The 23,484-nt window shown below is 44.9% G+C and overlaps 2 protein-coding genes across 3 annotated transcripts in view; both read right to left on the reverse strand.

The window, feature by feature from the left end:
- The window catches only part of gab2 (GRB2-associated binding protein 2), a 48,232-nt gene extending 32,441 nt beyond the window's left edge, over positions 1-15,791 (reverse strand). The window contains exon 1 of the mRNA XM_079732105.1: positions 15,439-15,791. Within this exon, the coding sequence (XP_079588231.1) occupies positions 15,439-15,546 (108 nt within the window). The 5' untranslated portion in view covers positions 15,547-15,791. The remainder of the gene's footprint in view (positions 1-15,438) is intronic.
- A 264-nt stretch (positions 15,792-16,055) lies between these two features.
- nars2 (asparaginyl-tRNA synthetase 2, mitochondrial) lies at positions 16,056-23,087 on the reverse strand. Of its 2 annotated transcripts, XM_079731858.1 has the most exons (14): positions 22,596-23,087; positions 22,089-22,198; positions 21,882-22,002; positions 21,592-21,732; positions 21,091-21,171; positions 20,732-20,826; positions 20,212-20,344; positions 19,054-19,152; positions 18,552-18,589; positions 18,115-18,181; positions 17,475-17,612; positions 17,105-17,202; positions 16,823-16,849; positions 16,056-16,571 (listed from the first exon to the last, which is right to left on the reverse strand). In XM_079731858.1, the coding sequence occupies exons 1-14, from the start codon at positions 22,758-22,760 to the stop codon at positions 16,427-16,429; spliced, it is 1,458 nt and encodes a 485-aa protein (XP_079587984.1). In that variant the 5' UTR covers positions 22,761-23,087; the 3' UTR covers positions 16,056-16,426. The 2 variants fall into 2 exon arrangements, with proteins under 2 accessions (XP_079587984.1, XP_079587985.1); XM_079731859.1 differs by lacking the exon at positions 19,054-19,152.
- Positions 23,088-23,484: the final 397 nt, after the last annotated feature.

Genomic DNA, 23,484 nt, shown 5'->3' on the forward strand with positions numbered 1-23,484 from the left:
TCCTGCTACTACTCCCTGAAGGTTAGAGACACACTCGTCACGGTCACGCGTAAGGTGCGAGGGGCTGAGCGGGAGTTATTGGAAATTATGCAATATTAAATGAAACAAAACCCCCCTCTATAGGCCTATATACAACAACCCTGGCGACTCGACAATACGTATTTTTGAGTGATACTGCATGTAGAGAAAGGCAGGAGCTGTTGACAAAAGTCTACTAAAGATTTAAGACGCCAAGCTCTGAGACATGCTGTTCAATGCAAGTAGAGTCTCTGATGAGGCTACTTTGCCTACAGCTCTTCTAAACGGTGAGTAGGCTTGGAACGGAGGTTTGTGTGTGTGCGCAGTCAGTCAGCACCCGCCATGGTGTGTGTATATGTGCGTGTGCGTGTGTGTGCGCGCAGTCAGCAGCACCCTTCAGGCTGTGTGTGTGTGTGTGTGCAGTCAGTCAGCACCCGCCTTGGTGTGTGTGTGTCTGTGTTGTGTTTTGTGAAGTGTTTTAAGAGTTGTTGGCTGCTTTTTTAGGTGCGCACTACTGCCCTCTCTCCAGCATAAGGCCTTTCTAAACTGCCAAGCCGGTTCGGTCGAGGCTTGGCACGCCCGGTGATTTCACTGTCTTATCTCAAGTTTCCTGTGTAGGAGGAGTGTATCTGTGTATCTAGGTGGTTATGATTCGGCTGACTGGATGCTACCCGACCTCTCCATACTTTCATGCTACCTCCGTTTTACCGACCGTTGGGTATAACCAACCGAATAAAGTCAGATCGCGGTATTCAGGCCAGCTATGGCCGTAAAATAAATAGACCAGACCGCATAGTTATTCCTTGTTATTCCACTGTTGATTTATTGGATTTATTGGATCCATGTGTCCATTTCCAGAACTTGTTTTTATGGAGTCTGGATCCCGTGACAATCATACGTCAGCATTCAAAAAAACCTTTTGATCTTATTCATCAAAAATCGATGAGTTTTCAAATGTCTCTGCATTAGTGTGAACGTACACACCGCCACACACCAACAACGGATGCGTTCTCCTTCAGCCCTCACTTTCTTCCCATGACTCTCCCTGGCCGTCTGTTCATGATTATTCCCTTCGACAACATGACTAAAACTTGCAGTAAGCAGCGCTGACAAACAATCCCTAGTAATTCAATGACGTACTATTACTCTTTAAATCATCTTTTCTCAAGAAGGGTCCAGCTGCAGGCTTGGGCGTTTCCGTCATGACACAAGAACATCAATTAGGCATTCCTGGTAGCGTTTCATCGACCAATCACGAAGTGTTTCAAAAGGCATACTGGGTTTCGCAAGGCACATGGAAAGCATAGTCACAAGGCATACTATGCTTTCTTTCCTTAATGGCAAAGAAAGCATAGTATGCGCCTTTCGCAAGGCACATGGAAAGCTCTCTCATTAGATTTAGCAATCATGGAGCCTCCCTTGGCTAACGTTAGTTGTATGCTACCCGTACTTACTACTAGATCTTATTTTGAAACTAAAAATCGAACTAGCACATGTTCCGGAGCTTGACAGCAGTGAGAAGAAGAAGGGGCCAGTGTTGACGGTGAAAGTTAGGCCAGTTTATAGCCCTCCGTGAAGTGCTGTACGTAGACATGGAGAGCCCTCTCTGTAGCCGGAGAGCCTGTCGGAGACCCTCTTCGTAGCTTATGGTGCATTTTATTATCCATTCGTCTCGGAGGTCCGAGGACGTTGACTAGCGACACGCATGAACACGCCCCCTTTCCTCGGACGGCGAACTTGCTTGCTCGGTTGACCTCAGAGGAGACCGAGCAATTTAAATGGCAATTTCAATCACTCGTATTACTGCAATACCTTACCGCGTCCGTATCTCTGCCTATGGCCTATAGTTATTTTGGAGTGCCTGGTACTCTGCCAATGCTACCGCGACAACAGATTTCCGGGTGGCATCCATGATTTTCTCCAACGACTGACGCGCGAAACATAATAAAACGCGTGTGTGGTGCGTTTTAAGTGTGGGCGTGGCGTCACATCCGAGGTCCGAGTCGGTTCGCAGAGAATACTAAAACGCACCATTACCTTCGCATTAGGGATGGGCACGAGTAGTAAATTCCAAACTCGAGTGATCGAATGGATTCCTCGAGGATCAATCGAGTACTCGTTTAATCTAATCTATTTTTAGAATGCAACGCATCTGCAGCAGGAATAGGCCTAATGATGAACGGCAATATTTCCAACCAAACATGTAATGCTTATTCTCAATCAAAAACAGTCAGAGTTATCAGAGTATTCATTGTTTATTTTTGCAAACGTTCAATAGACAATTTTCCGTACAAAAATAAATATGCGTCTCACAATTTAAATCACGTCGAACAAAGGCCTGTAACGGTTTAAAAAACAAAAAAAACAAGTAGCCTAACCATTGCCAATAACTTAAAGCTGCAAATAAAACGGCAGCAAATGAACTAAAAAGATACTCAGCGTTGAAATCTCTACACGGCCGGAATTACAGCTGCGTCTTGCGGCGGTGAAAATAGCCGACACACTTGGTTGCTGCGGGTCTGCTTTCCCCAACTCACCGTTGTGTTTCAGGAGCATATGTTGCCGCATAGTACTTTTAGTACTCTGGTAGCTCAATTTCGCTTGGCACATTTTACATTTCACCTTATGATCTCTTTTTTCTGTAAAGTATTTCAATACTTCGCTGCGCTTTGCTCTAACCGCCATCTCTTAACTTTTTGAAATCTGGCGTTGTGCACACGGCACGGCACGTGCCAGACAGAAATTTGATACATTTCATTTGCTTTGTGCACACGGCACGCGCCAGTGTCGCCACACAGAAAATTGATACATTTCCTTCAGAAAACTTGTCTGTGGGTGTATGTGCAACCTTGAGTTTGCCTGTCCACCAACCAAGTTCATTTGTAACGAGGAGTACTCGACTGATCGTTTCCTCACGCCCATCCCTACTTCACATCCAATATTTTTTAACTATCCGTCGACGCAACGGAGACGGCAAGCGCTGTGATTGGTCCTCTAACAAAATCATTTCCAGAATCACTTCTCCGGTTTGATTTTGCACCTTATTTACTTTGTACATTGTTTACTTTGCACACTAAAGACCAATAAAACACCAAATAAGATTTGAAAAGCTTTGTACGTCTATTTACAACACTATTTACATGGTTTGTAGTCAACATATGAGATCAATCGGGCGGCGAATTGGATTGGATTGGATTATTGGAGTATTATTCTCTGACATTTTAATACAGTTCAGCAAGAAAGGCTCCAGTCTGCGTAAACGAGAATCCCCACCACACGAGAACGCCCATTTGTGTCTGCAGTGGGATGATATTGCTATTCTCAGGAATTCTTCCTTTTCCCACTAACTGGGAAACATGAATGGTGTGCTTGAGGGTTAAGGGTTAAAGGTCCCATGACATGCCACCAGTCGTGGGCTGATTAGCCGTTACAAGCCGTTTGGGAAATCTGTCCCTTATGACATCACAGGTGGGCGTGTCCACCTAGATGTGTGCTAGATAGATCAGTCTACCAGCCTACCCAGTGCACTGTAGCAAACGTTGCTACAGTGCTGATACTGAACTGATCTATCCGTCACACATCTAGGTGGACACGCCCACCTGTGATGTCATAAGGGACAGCTTTCCAAAACGGCTTGTAACGGCTAATCAACCCACACCTGGTGGCATGTCATGGGACCTTTAAGCCTGAGAATCTAATTTGAATGTGACTCCCTGTACCTGTGTACCAGTCTCTGCATCAGTGATGAAGAGCTTCAGAAGGGCACTTGACTTACTCTTTCAAACGCAACAACAACAACAACAACAACATCAACGTGACACCACAGATCCGGGATTGTCGTATTAATATAGCGATTCAATGCTCTGAGCTATCTCATTGGCTCTCATGTAGGTCTCAGCGGCATGTCGGTAAGTGATGTGTGTGTGTGTGTGTGTGTGTGTGTGTGTGTGTGTGTGTGTGTGTGTGTGTGTGTGTGTGTGTGTGTGTGTGTGTGTGTGTGTGTGTGTGTGTGTGTGTGTGTGTGTGTGTGGAAGGGAAGGGATCTTAAGCTTCCAGTTTCAGTCAATATGGTCCCAGCAGGACGGTGAGTAGCGCACAAGCTTTCTCCCCTTCGATGCTCCATGAAACATTGACGCTAACGACTCCCTACTGCTATCCACAACTGCTCTGGTGTTGAGAGGAGGCTGTTGTCAGCCCAGCAGCCTACCCTAGGCAGGCTCTCTGGAGCTAAACCCCCCCCATTGCCATGTCTGAACGATAGCCTGCAGAAATGTAATATAGACCTTGGAAGGTTTATTGCTCATATGTACGTATATTGCTGCCGCCTTGGGAAGTCAGTGTCATGTTTTCTGTTCCATTATTTTTAGGATGTTAGTCTGCTGTTCTTTATTCTCTGTGGGTCGGTAAAGCCCTTTCTGATTCATTTTGAAAACTGGTCCCCCTTAACTAAACCTTAAAAAGAGAACTATCGACACACATAATGGATTTAAAGGAGCATATTTATATAAATCTTCCCAAACAACACCCCGGACAGACATTCTGAGAACTGAACTGATGACGTCTGATCACAGCATTCCATCAATAGATAGCTATCGGTGGTAAATATAGATACTAAATCTCGGTGGGGGGGGGGGGAAGGGGAACACATAGTTTTGATCAGAAAGGCGACGCGCTTGTAATTCCCACTGATAGAGTCATGAGGAGTCACTGTGGGGATTTATTTAGAATCAATAAGCAGGTCACGTATCAGCCAGCGCGATCGGGATCCAGTCACCGTTAGGGAGCCAATTCAATTACCCCGACGCGTCTCGCAGGAATCTGAATGACACCGAGACAGCCTCCAGGGCTTCCAGAGAAACGATAACTTGCCTGTTCAACACTCAGAAGACACAAAGCCGTCTTTGTTGCATCAGAACAGCAACAAATACCAAATGTGTTGCTTTCCTGAACAGAGGAAGAGACAAGTGTAGAAAGCAACACAAGACTTTCAAACATCAGGCGTGTGAAAAAAACTAAAAAAGGGGCGACGATTGAACACACACACACACAAACAGCCTAACACAAAAGCTCCACAAACGAATTGTTGTGAGACGGATGCTGGTCTGCTTACGCAGGCAGGCGGTCAGCACGGGCGCCACACAAACACAGGAGCGATTCATTCGCTATCCACGTGAAAAATACGCTAAATCATCCACATGAGATATTAAATATTTCTACCAACCCTTGTCATGTCCCATATTTATGTTTAACTCTGTCTGTGTCTATTTCATTACAAATCGTCAACCCAACCCTTGGCAAGTCCCTGATAACTACAACTATTCGTTGCCAAGTTTGTCATTTTTTAGTTTGTGGGTTCGTTTTGGGTTTTGGGTTTCAATGTCTACTCATTGGCTAATTAAGTTGAATGGTAACTGGGTCGTTTTTTGTTTTACCAGTGTGCTCCTGATCTGGGAACTGATCTGGGAAGTGGCCTGGGAAGTTGCCCAACCAAATTACACCTTGTGGTACACAGATGTACAACACAGGTTAACACATGTGGTGGTACTATGCTAAGTCATTCACTGTCTCTTCAAACACACTTCACTCTCCTGTCCATTAAAGTCTTGTAAAGGGTCCATAAATCATATAGATATGAAAAAGAATAACACACCTACAAGGCAACAAATTGAAAGTGAAACACACAGACACACTTGCTCTCTCCCTCTCGGCTGTTACGAGAGCACTGGCTTCCCCCGGCAGATGGCAGGTGTTACTTATCTGTGTTTACATATGCAACGTCAGTTTACGTCCGCCTGGGCTGAGACAAACCCCAAATGGATCTTGGAGAGCCCGGGGAAGTTTCTAGAAGGTCTTTTGCAGTTTACACAGGGGGCTCTCTCCTTGGGTTCCACCTCGCTCCGTCGCCGCTGACGCTGAACAGGGCAGCTGCTTCCAGAGACAAACGTTTACGACACGCTTTTCTGCAGGACTTCTAATTAATACATCGCACACAAAAGCCAGGCAAACGCTGTGCCAACAGGTCACACCTTCGTGTGTGTGTGTATCTGTGTGTGTGTGTGTGTGTGTGTGTGTGTGTGTGTGTGTGTGTGTGTGTGTGTGTGTGTGTGTGTGTGTGTGTGTGTTCAGCGTCTCGCGCTGGCGCTGAGGAGATCCAGATGCCCATTGGTTTACAGACAGAAGTGAGGCCTCCACCTCTAATCGGAGTCACGACACAAGCACACAACACAAGTAACAAAAAAACTAAGTACACCATGAGTACACAAAACAAGTACACTACACAAGTACACATCACACCGAGCCCAACTGGGTCGTCTCCAGCTGACACTCCGTCTTCCTCATTGACACGTTTCCTGTTCCACTTTCCTTGGATGTTTGTCTGCTTCTGGCTCCTTTTAAAGTCTTTCATCTCTGAATAAGGGTCTGTAGAGCCCCATTCTGATGAAAGTCTGCTTACACTGTAAATAGTTATGACTTTATCTGACACCTGACTGGAATCGATGTGAAACAATGACTGGACCCTGCCTTAACACTGAGTCCACTCTCAACTACTGACAACACTGAGCTGAACTTCATAACACGTCATATGAAGAAAGGAATACATGGAATACAACTTCAAACTTCCCAAGCAATTCCTCAAAACACACACACACACACACACACACACACACACACACACACACACACACACACACACACACACACACACACACACACACACACACACACACACACACACACACACACACACACACACACACACACACACACACACACACACACACACCCCAAGAGATCCCAGAGTCAGACCAAAACGCCCTCCAGTTGAAAACGATAGGCTTTAACCTCCAACAAATTCCAGTGGAACGAGATTTAAATTTAATCAAACTGAAGAATCAAACCGCTTGGGTTTTCCCCCCCTGTAGGTAAAGTCCTGACCTTGGACTGCAAGACACAACACGCGCTGATAAGAGCCAGCCAGACCCTACAGACAACAAAGGAGGGGACTGGGAGAAGGTGCAGACAGAGGTGAAGCAGGAGGGGTTGTTGTTGCTGTGATTAGCCGTGACGTAGAAACGAGACGTCTTCCTAGAAGTTCACGTGAAACAATCTCCGCTGACCTCTACACTGCCAAGGTCACCACCGCTTCTACACCGAACTGTCTGTGTGTGTGTGTGTGTGTGTGTGTGTGTGTCTGTGTGTGTGTGTGTCCCACCTGCTTTGATACCACCTTTTATGAAGCTCCACGCAGCTGTATGGGTTCCGAGGAACAGCCCAGAGGCATCATGGGCAATTACTGTGATACCTTTAGTTCTTAGAGCCTATAAAGATCTGCCCCTTGGCACGGTCTTCTATGGTTTCAATATCACTAAATCTCATGGATTCAATATCAAATGGATTCAAAATTAGATGGATTTAATATCACGAATCGTAATGTCTAGGTTGTGACATCTCAGTCGTATCAATTTTGGAATTCACACCGTCAAATCATGGATTATGGCGACAATAAATGCCTTCATTTCCTGAGATACGCATCGACTGAAACAGGTTCTTAAGCGCCGTTCCAGGACCATGAAAGTCGTTCATTGTACGTGGCTGGCTCTGTAACCTTGCTATACAGCCGGGCACGGAGGCAGTGATATTGCCGTACCACTTGATGTATTTTGTTATAGCGTTTAGATGTGCCCTATTCAGCTCATAAACGTCGGTGACTCTTGCATGCATCACTGCGCTGTGGAACATGACTCAGCCAATCACAGCGGCCGAATGAAAGCCGACCCTGTGTGTGAGTGTGTGTGTGTGTGTGTGTGTGTGTGTGTGTGTGTGTGTGTGTGTGTGTGTGTGTGTGTGTGTGTGTGTGTGTGTGTGTGTGTGTGATGACATCACAAGTGCAAGCTCATTTAAAGCCTCACAGCAGTCGCTCTCTATTTCTGAGACCAGCACAAAACCCCTGCAGCACATCCCCCCTCCCCCCTCCCCCCTCCCCCCCTCGGCTCCAGCACCAGTACACATGAGCAGCTCTATTCACAGCAGGTCTATCATCATGCGTTCATTCATTTGGAAGGAAGAGCGTTCTCCTTAATCACAAGTCATTGTATCATTTCCTCTGCTTTGTCCCATCTATACTGCCACTGCTGTCACGGGGATTACATGCCGCGCTGCGTGAATCTGTACATTATATTCTGCTCGATGCTCACTAAACACTCTTTCCACGTCAATGGCAGAGGCCAAATGCCGTTTCCTGGCAGGGTTTCTTGGGATGACAAGATTGTGCCGATTTTTGTACCTCATTCAAATGGTACAAAACTGCAGACTCTTGAACTCTGTGAACAAAAAAGGTCCAATGAATTGACCGCTTCCTCAATGGTTTTCCCAGGGTTGGTAACGAACAGCCTGACCCAAACATGACTGACACACACACACACACACACACACACACACACAGAACGGTGTCTCTCTCTCCCCCCCCCCCGACCCCTTCACTGGAGAAGACACAGTAAATCTTTCAACATCCAGACTATAACCGCTTTCATAAAATGGTTTTGATATACAAGTCAAAGTAATTCACAATGGTCCTTCCAAAGCCAAAAGCGACTTGCATCCCTGAAGTCCCTGAAGAGGATTGGGTAGGGGGTTTTGGGCATCTTGCTCAAGGGTTGCTGACAGGTAAGGCTGCGGATACTGGTGATCAAACCCGGAACATTACAGGCCGCTGCGAGTTCAACACACTAACCAGAACTATCATTCCCCCTACTTGCTTTCAGATGCACTGTGAGATGTTTGCAGATATAGGGAGTCACACGGTGAGCTACCTGCATGCTAAAAACATGATCCCAATACTGGACCTCTTTATCTCCTGAATGTAATCTCTTTATCGTAATGTAACCATTAGGTCCACTAAATATTTATCCCAGCGCTCTTTTATTTAGTATAAGAAACAATCTCATGTAAGCGTTACGTTTGTGAGAGTCCTTTGACATTGTAGGAACATCCAAGTCAGGTTCCCAGAGCACTGAGGTTATTTTTAAACTCCGGCTTTCGATTGGTTGGATGGGTTGAGTCAAGGGCAACCGGGAAGCATTTGGAAACTATTGGCTGAGTGTTATGTCAACTTGTTGGGTCACATGACACACTGTCCCCTTGGTGGATTGGCTCAAATGTTAAAAAACCACGGGGCTATCAAAAACAGCTGTTGATGCGTGCAGATCTGATATTATTCAATCACATTCAATCGTGCTCTGGAAGCCATCCTCCCCCTCCTCCCCCTCCTCCTCCCCATGACAGCCTCACCTTAGGCGGACTGGGTCAACCCAAGACCACAGTGTTCCTGCTTTACCAAGCCCTTAATCACGAGACAATAATCAATCTAATTTCCCTTACAGCCCTGCTGCCAGACTATTTTGGGAGAGGGAACGAAGGCTTCTGATTGATGCAGATACATTTTTAGATCTGCAGGACATTTATAAAACCTAATAACCCCCCCCCCCCCACACACACACACACACACACACACACACACACACACATCTAGGCACTTCCTGTAGGAGACAGGAAGAAGGAAGTCTGCCAGCTGCTGCTGCTGGTGCCGTCATCATCACATGATGGACAGAATACACACGACGGAAAGAAATAAAAGACCCCTATCGAAAAACAAAAAAGGGTTCATGGCAAATGACAGGAAGTGGAAGTTGTAAAGGAGACTGTTTTTTCATCCCAAAATGAAGGCTGTCATCAAAAGTGTGTTGCATGAGTTAGATGTCCTGATGGACTAAGAGAAGGACTCAAGCTAATAGGAAGCACACAGACACAGATTAATTGACTCAACCCCTACCCCTAATTTTCTGTGTGTGTGTGTGTGTGTGTGTGTGTGTGTGTGTGTGTGTGTGTGTGTGTGTGTGTGTGTGTGTGTGTGTGTGTGTATTGACCTTGTAGTCAGTGGGAATTGTGGGTTGACCATTGACCTGGGAGGGCACAGACTTCCCAGATCCCCTCTGCACAACAACATCCTCACACACACACACACACACACACACACACACACACACACACACACACACACACACACACACAAACACACACACACACACACACACACACAGACACACACACAAGCTGCTTTACTTTGAATTACTATTTTGTCATTTAGTTTTCACCCAAAACTGGGATTTCACACGCATGTCATTAAGGAGCAGGTAGGGTTTGGGTAGCATCCTAGTTCAAGCTTGCCTACAGCTTCAGGCTGCAGACATCGGTGTTTAGTACTGAAGCTATTTGTTGAGTTGTATGTTGCAAAGAGAGCAGAAAGGTGTGGAGGATGTCTGCAGGTGTTAAAGGAGGAGTTGGTTTTCATATCAGTGTAATCATAGTTAATCTTAGTCAGTTCTTCTGCATATGAAATATAAATAATATGACCCTGGTTCAGGGGCTTGCATGTCCTTGTGCGTGCGTAGTTGTGTGTGCCTCTTAATGTCTGTGTGCATGTGAATGCCTCTGTGTGTGTGAGAACCTTGCAACGTTGACCAGACACGACGGTGATGTCACCGGGGAGGCCGTGGGCTGCTGGAGGCTCTCAAACGCTTTAGGGTAGTGACGGGCTCTCCATGACATCATCATCGACTCCAGTATTGATTGACACACATGGCGGGGGTGTGTGTGCGTGTGTCTGCGCGTGTGATCGTGTGTGTGTGTGTGTGTGTATGTATATGATGGAGGACACCCTAAATCAAACATACGTGAGTCACACGGGGGGTGACGTGCAGCGGTCGTACTCCTAACCAAATTACTCAACACTGCGTCATACACAACAGCTATTCTTAGAACCGGTGTTGACTCAGACAATGTACCTCCAAGCAAAATGGAGCGGACCTACAGTATATGTTTCAACTCATGGAAATAATGCCTAAATACAAATATTATTTATTTACTTTGCAAACAGGTTACGGAAGAAGACGGATTATCCGGCCAGCTAGCTTGTTATTTTTCAATTTCAAGGAAGGGAGGGGCTGACAGTCGATTTAAATTCATGTCCTAAACTAGCAGCTGGCAGAAAGATGCCTCAAGGTTTAGGGATCGAACCCAGTGCCTTTAAACTGGGAGTCAAATACACCTACCACTACACTATCCAAGGTTGGTGATGGTATTTACACAGTTTCAACAAAGACTCTGCCTCGATGACCAGAACAGTGGCCTGGTCGAACATAAGTAGCTCATTCTGGCCATTGTTTACAACCAGCATTCAGACCACACCCCCAACAGATCCTACACCTCGTTAGCCACATCGCCGCAATGCCAGCTCCACGCAATGTCTAAATGTCAATGTCTAAACTAAATGATCAGTTATCCCAAAAACATAATGTTCAATCCTTACAGATCATGCACGCCTGTGTGTGTGCCCGTCTCTCTGAGAGAATGCATGTTTATGTGTCTGTGTATGTCTCTGAATGGGACAATGACTAATTTGATAACAGAGAAAGTGAGCTAGTGAGAGGGTGACACAGGCCAGACACAGACAACCACCCCCATCACCACCACCAAACAACACCCCCACCCCCACAACGTCCACGTTCACATGACAGTCAGTCTGCGATGAGGATCATGTGATTGAGAAGCAAGATAAGACATTGTTATGGTTGGGAAGCATGTTGAGGAGAAGGAGGAGGAGGAGGAGGAGGAGGAGGAGGATAGTCAACAGCATGGGTAAACACTAAGAGGGGGTTGAGGGAGGACAAGTCATGCTTGTTGCTCAGCATACACGCACAATCCCCGGTTTCTCTTCCCGCTCCTGGGAGGGCTCAACTGCCACTTGGTGTCAGGCCGCGAGGGTTTGCATAGCATTTGCATGTTAGCCCCGCGGCAGGAGCTAGCAGTCACAGCACGCGGTTGCATAACCTGCACTCACAGGAGAGTCCCCCCTAGCCTATTAGTGTTATCATGTTGGATAAGGTTTCCCCCCAACCTACTAGTGTTATGTTGGTGGAGCAGGTCTACCCTACTGACTAGTGTGGCTGAGGGCCTACTGTAGGCTTACTGATGTTATGTTGGTGGAATTGTTGGTTATAATGGAGTAGGTCTCCTCTAGTCTACTAGTGTTGTTATGATGGAGTAGGCCTCCCTATAGTCTACTAGTGTTGTAATGATGGAGTAGGTCTCCTCTAGCCTACTAGTGCTGTTATGATGAAGTAGGCCTCCCTATAGTCTACTAGTGCTGTTATGATGGAGTAGGTCTCCTCTGGTCTACTAGTGTTGTTATGATGGAGTAGGCCTCCCTATAGTCTACTAGTGTTGCTATGATGGAGTAGGTCTCCTCTAGCCTACTAGTGTTGTTATGATGGAGTAGGCCTCCCTATAGTCTACTAGTGTTGTTATGATGGAGTAGGCCTCCCTATAGTCTACTAGTGTTGTTATGATGGAGTAGGCCTCCCTATAGCCTACTAGTGTTGTTATGATGAAGTAGGCCTCCCTATAGTCTACTAGTGTTGTAATGATGGAGTAGGTCTCCTCTAGTCTACTAGTGTTGTTATGATGAAGTAGGCCTCCCTATAGTATACTAGTGTTGTAATGATTGAGTAGGTCTCCTCTAGTCTACTAGTGTTGTTATGATGGAGTAGGCCTCCCTATAGTCTACTAGTGTTGTTACGATGGAGTAGGCCTCCCTATAGTCTACTAGTGTTGTTATGATGGAGTAGGCCTCACTATAGCCTACTAGTGTTGTTATGATGGAGTAGGTCTCCTCTAGTCTACTAGTGTTGTTATGATGGAGTAGGCCTCCCTATAGTCTACTAGTGTTGTTACGATGGAGTAGGCCTCCCTATAGTCTACTAGTGTTGTTATGATGGAGTAGGCCTCACTATAGCCTACTAGTGTTGTTATGATGGAGTAGGTCTCCTCTAGTCTACTAGTGTTGTTATGATGGAGTAGGTCTCCTCTAGTCTACTAGTGTTGCTATGATGGAGTAGGCCTCCCTATAGTCTACTTGTGTTGTTATGATGGAGTAGGCCTCCCTATAGTCTACTAGTGTTGTTATGATGGAGTAGGCCTCCCTATAGTCTACTAGTGTTGTTATGATGGAGTCTGCCTCCCTATAGTCTACTAGTGTTGTTATGATGGAGTAGGCCTCCCTATATTCTACTAGTGTTGTTATGATGGAGTAGGCCTCCCTATAGTCTACTAGTGTTGTTATGATGGAGTAGGTCTCCTCTAGTCTACTAGTGTTGTTATGATGGAGTGGTGTCTGCCGAATGACTTAACAGTAGAATTAGTAGTAGTACTATTACAGGTCTTCTGAAGCCTCAAGCACATGCATGCTTTGATGAAAACAATAAGGTCGCAACAAGGTTTTACAAAAATTCGGGTGACAGTGGGAGAGTAACAATTACAGTGACTTCAACTTTTGACATTGTTTTGAATCATGTCATGACCCAATGAATATCTGCCCAAAATATCAACTGGAAGAATATGGAGTGACCTTTACTCATCAAATTGTTGAATAAAAAGTTATCATAAATCTTTAACATATGAGTAATATGTAACAGAGACACATCACTTTGGTAAAACAGTGGCTGGGAAGGGCACACACACAAACACTTTAAGCGGGGAGTTGGCATAACAAACTGTAAAAATGTGTCTGTAAAGGATTCAAACCAACACCTGTAGAAATACACTGAAATCCCCATTGGAAAGCTTAATCCACTTGACCAAATATGTTTCTAGTACAAAATCTCTGTCAGACAACAGGAAACAAGGGGTAACTCCGCCCCTTTTAGTTTCTGGTTTCCGGCCCAGCCTCTGTCCCGCCTCCTCCCAGAAGTTGTGCTACAGCATAGCAGGCTGGCTGGATCCCAGATTAGAGTGAAAGGAACCCAAGATGAGCAGATTACTGTTCACAAGTCTGTCTGACTGTGAGTCAATCTGGCTATCTATCGTCTATCTATCCATCCATCTGTCCTTCCGTCTGTCCTGGAAACACACACTCAGGCCTCATCCCATGACACTTATTTTCTCCTCCTAAGTCTGTCTGTTTGTCCGGTCGTCATAACGCCCCGCACCCGCGGACGGGAGAGAATGACACTATTATCTGTCCTCGAGATTGGGTGAGCAGGAGGGGAGGGTACCGAGAGGGAGGAGGGGGAACGAAGGAGGGCGGGGGGGAGGAGGGAGGGTGGGTGAGGAGGAGAGAGGGTGAGGAGGAGAGAGGGTGAGGAGAAGGGAGGAAGAGGAGAAGGGTAGTGATGTGGGGGTGAGGGAGAAGGAGGAGGAGGGAGCTTAGGAGGGGGGGAGTGGGTGAGGAAAGAGTCAGGAGGATGATGAGGGAGGGAGGGAGGGGGTGAAGTTAGCCTGTTACATTAGAGTGCTGAGAAGGCAGAGGCCTGGGGTGAGAGCATGTTGTTTTCCAGGCTGCTGTTGATACAGGACCGTACTGCAGCAGAGCCTCTTCCACTGGACAGGGCCGGCTGGGCCCTGAGTAAACACACCACCGCTGGAAGTGGCAAACGGCAAGGAAACGACAAGGGGGGGGGGGGTGAAGACACTCGGGATGGTTGATACATTGGTGGGGGGGGACATGAAACACAGGAGGATGACATCATGGCACAGCCAGCCAGTAGGAAGAGGAGGCGGCAGGGTAAGGCTACACCATCCGTAAACACCAGACAGCTGTATTTATGGGAGATTGTCTCATGGTCCAATCCTATTATGTGATTTAGTAAGCATCTCCCTGCAGCGGCAGCGGCACCACCTACCTAACTTGCCTAGCCTAGCCGAGCCCAGAAAGACAGAGAGGCAAGGGGAGGGCTAGACTATTGTTTAGAGAGGTAGTGGAGTTGGCACACACACTTTGAACATGATTACTATAACATGACGATGATGATTAGGCATTACCTCATCGCAAACAGATGCTGTGAGTGGCAGATGGGACACTCACAGACTACAGCTTATAAGAGCTTTCTTACGTGAAGACCGATTTCCAGATAGGACTGTTCAGAGAAAAACAGTTACCAGCAGACACACACACACACACACACACACACACACACACACACACACACACACACGTGCGCGCACAAACACACACTTACATAAACACGCGCGTACTCACTCACACAGCCAAGTGCATGCCAAAATACACGCACACTGAATTTCTCTCTCTCTCTCATACTTTCTCAAGAAAATTATACAAAATAAGTATACACGCACTCGCGCACGCACGCACAAGCACACACTCACACGCACACAAAATAGATGAGACTAAATTATCCAGATGCCATTGGGATGCACCTGCTAGATCGATATGGTTTCTGATCAACGCTGAGCGCTATTCATAATGCACATCATGACTACTGCCATCTGTGTAGAGAACAGCGAGACATCTGCGATAAATACACAACTGAAGTAAAGAAATAAACTATAAAAGTGTATTTTTCTTACATATCTCCGGAGTTTCTTCTCCGGCGGAGACTTCCTCAGCCAGCCCTGGAAGATGACCTCTCCCCCGCTCATGGTTCTGGATGGGTCCTGCAGGTTCTCGTTGATCATCCACAACCTCTCTCTCCCTCTACCGCATGACGGGTCCCGGAGAGAGCCTGCCGTTGAAAGTGTTTAGCAGTGTTTGACACTCACTGGTGCCGTCCGCCTCCCCATTTGATAGCACACCGGCCGGGGCTCTTTCGGAGCGGTTTTATTTGGTCCAACGTACCAAATCCTACTTCGGAAAAAAAAGAAATGACAGCGCAGCTCGGCTGTTTTGGCTTTGTTTTCTTCTTACGCAAGAGCGGTTCAGAGCCGCGGCTGAGCTCAACTGATTGTAGGAAGTATTGTTGGGTGTCTGCAGTTTATTTTCCCATTCATACCACGCCCACTGTAGCACAGGGATGGGCCACTGGAGATAGAAGACGGGATGGGAGAGCGGTTCCTCTCAGCCACACAGCAAGTTGGATGGGTCGTGGCCCATTTCCATGGTTTGGTATTTCTGTTTAATTGACTTTGAAATATATATTAACTTAAAAAATGGATACGCTATAGAAACATGTTAAAAGTGATTTTAAAGCGTTTATTTATTAAAACAAAGAAACAAGCATGTTTATGTTGGAATCAAGTTGTATGGTTAACAGGGAACACACCAGTTGTTTAATTTATAGGTTGAATGTTCACACAGCAACAATTCTGGATTTATTATCAAGTGGTTGAGGAGGGAAGGAAAAAGGCGCCATCTTGTGGAAAAGACAATATATGACATGAAGTCATTAGCTAAATATACCAACAGTGTGCGTGTGCGTGTGTGTGCGTGTGCGTGTGTGTGTGTGTGTGTGTGAAAATAGAGTACACCAATAAAATATTTTAAACACCTATAAATGTTTATTCGGTGCAAGATAAAAACGGCAAGACATTCCACATCTGCATGTTGTTGTTTTTTTTTTTACAGTTGACAAGAATGGGAGAATCTGGGGAAAGGAATGACATCTTTAATGTTGTCAACTCCCAGGATGCATTGCAGGTATCTCTCGAACCCCATCCCAAAGCCCCCGTGAGGGGTGGAACCGAAGCGCCGGAGATCTAAATACCTAGGAAGAAGAAGAAGGAAAGAAGAAGAATCCGGCGTTAGGTGTTAGCCACTATGCTCATTGTCTTATAGGAAAGGAGCATAAGGGCTGTGCTACTTTGCTCATAGAATCATGTGCCACGGGCAATGCTACTTAGCCGAAAGCATCAGACGCTAAGGGCAAAGCTACTCAGCTCATAGCAGAGTATCCACTCATGTGTGTGTGTGTGTGTGTGTGTGTGTGTGTGTAAGCAATGTATTGTTGCCGTTTACCAGTCATACGTGCTCTCCATGCCAGCCCTAAAGAGACAAAATAAGCAAGAATTATTTCATCACATTCTTAAGTATAACATTAAAATAGCACAAATCCAATCATCGAAATACATTAAATGAATGCAAAATCGTGTGTCTTTCTCTGCAAGATGTCTACCAAATCATGGAATTATTAAACGTTTATCTTTTGTCATTAACATTTTGACATCCGACGTTTCAATATAACATATGTAACAATATTATGCATCACACGATCATTCTTAATATGATGGGTGTCCTTACTGGGCCAGGCGTGCGGTCAGCAGGTCCAGTCGGTCCTCTCTCAGCGACCCCCCACAGAGCTCCCCGACCCCTGGGACCAGCAGGTCTACCGCAGCTGCCTGCAGACCAGAACCCCCGGGAGACCAGAGACATGCTTAAGACAAGCATTCCCACGTTCCCTCCCTCAACCCTACTGCTACCGATGATGCACCACGTTAGGCTTTCCGATAGGTCAATACCTTCCCCTTGAAAACACCTTTTTAGTTTATAGTTTGTAATGTTCTAATCCATGAAAGTCGCAATTGTTACTTCTAACTCTCTTATGTTATAACGTGAAAGTCTTGTTCTGGTGGTTTCCCTTGTCAGCCCGTTGCATTGCTGTATTGGATACCGTATGCAGGGGGCGGTCCTTGTTGTCCCTTGCGTAGAAGGGCTTCAGGTCGTAGGGGTAGTCAGTGACGAAGACGGGGAGGTTTCCGCAGTGCCTCACCAGGAACTTCTCATGCTCCGTCTGGAGGTCACAGCCCCACTGGAGGTCAAAGGTCAACAACAGGTCAATGTGGCCAAAAACGATACTGTTTATACTGGTGTCAAAAGTATTGCACAGGTTTACCCAGGTGAATTCATATCACATCTCCTTGAGGGTTAGGGTACAGGCATATTGCTCAGGTAGGCTTTAGACATTGGGGATTTAACCCAGTACCTTACAGATGGGAGTCGATCTCTATGGCCACTACACTATCCTGCCTACACTACACTATCATATAATGTATTAAGGTACCCCAAGGGTCTTAGTAGGATTGAAGGGGATACTTTGACCTCTTCTTAAAATGAGAATATAGAATGAGAATCTGCAAAAAGTAGAAAGAAAACTAAAACAGAAACAGATACATTTGTCAGTAATGGGATTAATGTCTGAAACCCCTTTGGTTTTTTAAAACCCTATAAGCTTCAAGCTGGTTAAATTTGCAATTAACTGAAAAGATCAGTACATCAGTAAAAATAGTTTGAGAGCTAGATGTATCGCTTACAGTTGTTGGAAAGACGAACTTGTGTGAGGATCGGTTGAGGATGTCAATGGCTTCTGTGTAGCTGATCCTGGGTCACATTCAAACAAAGGTTACAGTTAAGCTCCTCACCTACACTTTAAGACACATTGTTGGTATACATACTTAAATCTAATTTAAACTTCAATTCATATTACATTTATAGGTGTACATAATTATACAGAACATTGCATCTTTTTTACTGTTTATTACTTGTTTTTACTGTTTTAGACCAATCTTCAAGCATTTCATTCCCTTAATAATATTTAAACCTATTTCTACAGCACTTTTCAAGACACTGAAAGCACAATTAAATAATGAGTGCATGTGTCTTCTGCTCACTGTTCTATTAATGTGCACGTGACAATAAGGTTGAAATGCTATGCGTCGTTGAGGTAAGTGATCATGTGGTTGTCACTCACACAGTGAAGCTCTTCTTCAGCATGGCCTCCACTACGGCCTTGGGTCAGGGACGAGAGAACACAGTTAGAAACGAGATGGCCTCAGACATCAGTGGCCTTAGTTTGAGATATTTTGGTATGGAGTTCCCATTAAATTCCAACACTGTTTCTGACAAGGCCACTTGTGTTCCAATTGCAAATCAATACATTTTTCGGTACAATACTTTGAGTGTAAACACATTTATACACAATTAAGTTTCATTTGACTTTTTAAAGGATACTAATAACGTAAATATAATGATAAAGTATGGCAAATGCAAAACATAGCTGAACAGAAAGAAAAACACAGATCCCTGATTTGTTTTTCAGTCGGGGCCTAAAAAGTACTTGGTTTTCGCTACCAAGCCCTATTGAAGTACTCAGTACTCACAGTACTCATCTTGTAGTTCCCAGAACCAGGTACCTAGTACATGGCAGCCCATATCGTCCTACTGAACCCTGGGAGTTCCCAGGAACTACCCACCCTGTGCCCGGGTGAGACCCGCTGGTGAAACAGATCCACGTCTTCAGAACACCGGTCCAAGACCTGCTCCGTAACACTGCGGAATAAGTCCTCCATCACCTGTTGAACAAATACCAACACAACGCCCAACCCCGGATGGAGTAAGGAAGACCCCGTATCATGGAATACTCTTAATCAGCCGACCCCACGTAGAGGGTGCCTCTAGACTAATATCAGGGGTGGCATTGAATAACACGGGTTAGAATAGTCTAGAGCAGTGGTATTCACTATTTTTTTCAGGAGAGCCGCACTGACAGGACGACGTCAACAGGAGAGCCATTTTTACCGCAAAGTATCAAAAGCTATAAATCCAGTCATAAATAAGTATGCCTGCTTGATAATATGTCCTTCCTGAAGCAGTGTTTCCCACAGAATTTTGTGAAACTGTGGAGGGAACCCGGTCCTTAGCGGGGTCCGGGGGCATGCTCCCCCGGAAGAAAATTTGGTACCTTTTAACCTGGAATGCATCAATCTGGTGCACTTTGAGAGGAAAATTTAGACTTGTGTGACTGTGTGCTATTTTCTGGAATAATGTGGAGACACTGGGTCACATAACATGGAAGCTATTGAAGAATAAGTTAATAAGAATAAGTCCATCCAAAGAGCACATTCTCTCTTGTTATGCAGGAAAACCGCCAATCTGGCAACCCCGCTGTCAGCGTAGAGCCGAGCAAGTTTAAAAATATTTTCTAGACAAGGCTATATTTCCACCTTTTAATGCCGCTGTTGATTTATTTTTTAAATAATTGTTTGTATTGTTTTTTTAAATATCTGTATTCACTGCATGATCATATCACTGTATATTTTTACCGCCATGCGAGCCGCAAATAGAGGCTTGGCGAGCCGCATGTGGCTTGCGAGCCGCGCAATGAGTAATGCTGGTCTAGAGTATTCATATACCTCCCAAAATTAACCTGACAAATGACCAATATCACATCTGATAGATCATTCCATAAACTAAGACAACAACAACAAAAATATTGTGTAGCATTGCGTAGTCAAAATGCTACCCCAATGCAACTTCCACATAGCATTAGGGTTACCGAACTGAAATCTTTGGCAAGGGGAGAAACATGACCCTGACCCCAGGGCTCTTGTGTTAGAGGAGGAGAGGCCCACCTTGGTGAGGTCTTCCAGGGACTGTGTGAAGGCCAGCTCGGCCTCCACCATGTAGAACTCAGCTAGGTGGCGCCGGCTCTGGGAGTTCTCGGCTCGGAAGGTCGGTCCGAACGTGTAGACATGGGAAAACGCCCTGGGAGAGGAGGGAGAGAGAGAGAGAGAGAGAGAGAGAGAGAGCGAGAGCGAGAGCGAGAGAGAGAGAGAGAAAGAAAAGAAAGAAAGAAAGAAAGAGAGAAAAGTGGTTTGTCTTTGATTTTGTGACTTTCCAGACCTTCTGGTTCTGTATCTAAAGTACAGATGCTGATAATATTACAGTAAATCATACCCACAGACACATGCAATGAGTTGGCAGAGAAAATAAACAGTGAAAAAGGCCTCTAAACATTGTTTGTGTGGCTGAGATTCTAGGTCTTCTATAACACATATGCAGCGGTTCTCTTGTGTACAGGTGGGTGGATGGTTGGGTAGGGGATGGTTGGATGGATGGAAAATTGACAAATGGATGGATGGATATTCTTACCCTGACATGACCTCTAGATGCAGTTGACCAGATACGGTCAGGAAGGCAGGAACTGAGAAGAAATTCTTGTCTGGTTCAGTCATCTGGCCTGAGGGCTGTGGTAAACACAAACAATTCATACAAACATGAAAACAAATACATCAGCTTGTTCTAATAAGATTACTAAACACACACACACACACACACACACACACACACACACACACACACACACACACACACACACACACACCCACACACACATACCTAATTGAAGACCACCAAACCAGCACATTCAACTGTAGTTTTAGATGTTCTAAATAAATAATTGTTTTTAATAGACAATTGGTCTCTGATTTTCAAATTTGAATGCCACTTGCCTCCACCTGGAAGAGTTCTCCTGCTCCTTCACAGTCATTGGAGGTGATCACCGGAGTGTGAATCTGGATAAAGCCTCTTTCCTGGATAGGAACGACAAGAAGGGATGGATTTGGGGTTACTAACCGAGATGCTCCTCATCTAACTGACTAGAAATGATGAAGACTTTGATCACTATTTACTGTGCCAGCTAAACAGACTTTTGTGAGGTCATTACTATTATACTAATTTCAACAACTAAGCTTTTGGTTGTTTATAATATCATTATATGTCTGCCAATTTTGGCACCTATTGCACTCCTAACCGTCCCTGGAACGTGGGATCCATCTTCTTTGGGTCATCTCAAGGTTTCGTCCCTCTAGATTTTTGATTTTTTCCTCTTGCCCTTTAGAGGGCTTGTAGGGTTAGCGCGTGTCCTAATGTGTGGGCCGGTGAAGCCCATGGACACTGTAAAGGTAATTAAGGGAGCCAAGAACTGGAATCGACTTGATGGAGTTCCTCACCGTAAAGTGGGAGTGGACAGCCGACGAGGCTGCGCTTCTTATTCTCATCATGGAGCTGAAGACGTTGGTCCTGCATCTCATGTGAGGATATTGGCGGACATAGTCAAGGCCATGTCTCTCTTTGATTTTAAATGGAAATTCCTAAAAAATGACAAAAACAAAAGAGTGAAAACTTTAGGGTCCAATGCCGATAGCGCAACATAAATTTTCCAGACAGTGTTACTGTGTCTTCCAACTATGTTTGCCTTACGGGAACTATATACAGATTCTTTGAACTACATTGTATTTACCAGAGTGTCACATCCTCCGACTACATTGATTCGGTCAGCCAGCAACTCCACTGGCTGCTTCCTGCTTGGGCTTTGCTTCAGACAACCGCTGACTTCAACAGCACTCCCAAACGTCAGCAGGCTAGAAATTAAAACAACAGAATTACCAGAGGACGATACCGTGAAGACACACATACACACAAACACATATAGGTTAAACACACTCACGCATCATTGAGCTCAGAGCTGGCGACTATTTGCAGTGGCTGCAGACAGCTTCCATCGTTCACATGCACAAACAAGTTGTCCTTTTGAGACCTGACGGACCGAACCCAACCCTTGGAAGTGAACAAAGCAACAGAGCCATTAAAAATATGTGTTGTCTCTCAGATATGATATAACAGTTAACTTAACAGTGTAAACACATTATACAGTATTACATCTTCTTTCATATTTTTTTATATCTATTTACTTGTATAGCAATATTTATATTGTAGTGTTTTCAAAATGTTCTGAATTCTTATGATGCAATATAATTCTCTCTATATAGATGGGATAATGTTTTGCATTGCATGAAGCCCTATAGAAGCCCCAGTAGTACGCATCCAATGCAATGCAAAGTAATGTCAGTTCTATATAGAGTTACAACACGAACAGATTTTCTCTCACATCAATTGGAAATGCGTACATTGGATGATAACCATATGCATCAAATGTTCACATAAAACGCTGTACCTCTACTGTGATGTTGGATCCCACATTTGACCCTTCAAGTGCCTCTGATACTCTGAGCTTCTTTGGTGACTTCTTGCAGTAATGCCGAATACTACATAAAACTGTCCTCCGAGATAAGGACACATTCAACACCAAATCTACTGCTTTAATAGCGGCGTTAAACATCGAGTCTGCTAAGATTGGTAGGTTGGATGATTTTCCAATTGTGCGACAACGGTTCTTATTAAAAGTTTATTTTGTTTCATTGAGCATTACCGTTGACTTTTACGTTGTGTCCTGCTAGACAGACACTTCCTGTTAAGGCTCGTTGCTGCGTTCAAGTCAAGTGGAACTGAAAGCGAGTTAAACACCAGCAAACGGTAACAATCAGATTGTTACAGAGTGTTTAACATCAGTCGGTAAATGCAAGGCTTTTCACCGTAAATTTAATAGTTGTGGAAGCAGTGTCAATGATCCAAACGGCGTTAACCTTCAATTTATTTGTATTGCACATCGGTGAGAACGAACGCAGCTTATCCTCATTGGCGCGCCTCAGTCACATGCTCAGTCACAGGGGTTCGGTGCCCAACCAATGGCCTGTATTTTTATTTCCTACAAAAAAGGCTTGATGGCCCAGGGAACTGTAGTTTCCTTAGTTGGACCACATTCAATCCAGACATTCCCATGAAACAAATACTGTCACTGTATATAATATTGCAAATCATTATGTTTACTTATTTGTCTTGAAGAGGTATTTTCGATACATATAAATGATAACCTTTTACAAGCTGGAATGTTAATGTCCACTTAATGTTAAATTAAACATTATTATAATCGTGTAGAATAGTGATGCAATACGAATGAGTTGCTCATGGTTATCTATTTTTATATAGGCTTGAATGATAAATAC

This window comes from Pollachius pollachius (assembly GCF_949987615.1).
Source record: "Pollachius pollachius genome assembly, chromosome: 3".
NCBI lineage: Eukaryota > Metazoa > Chordata > Actinopteri > Gadiformes > Gadidae > Pollachius > Pollachius pollachius.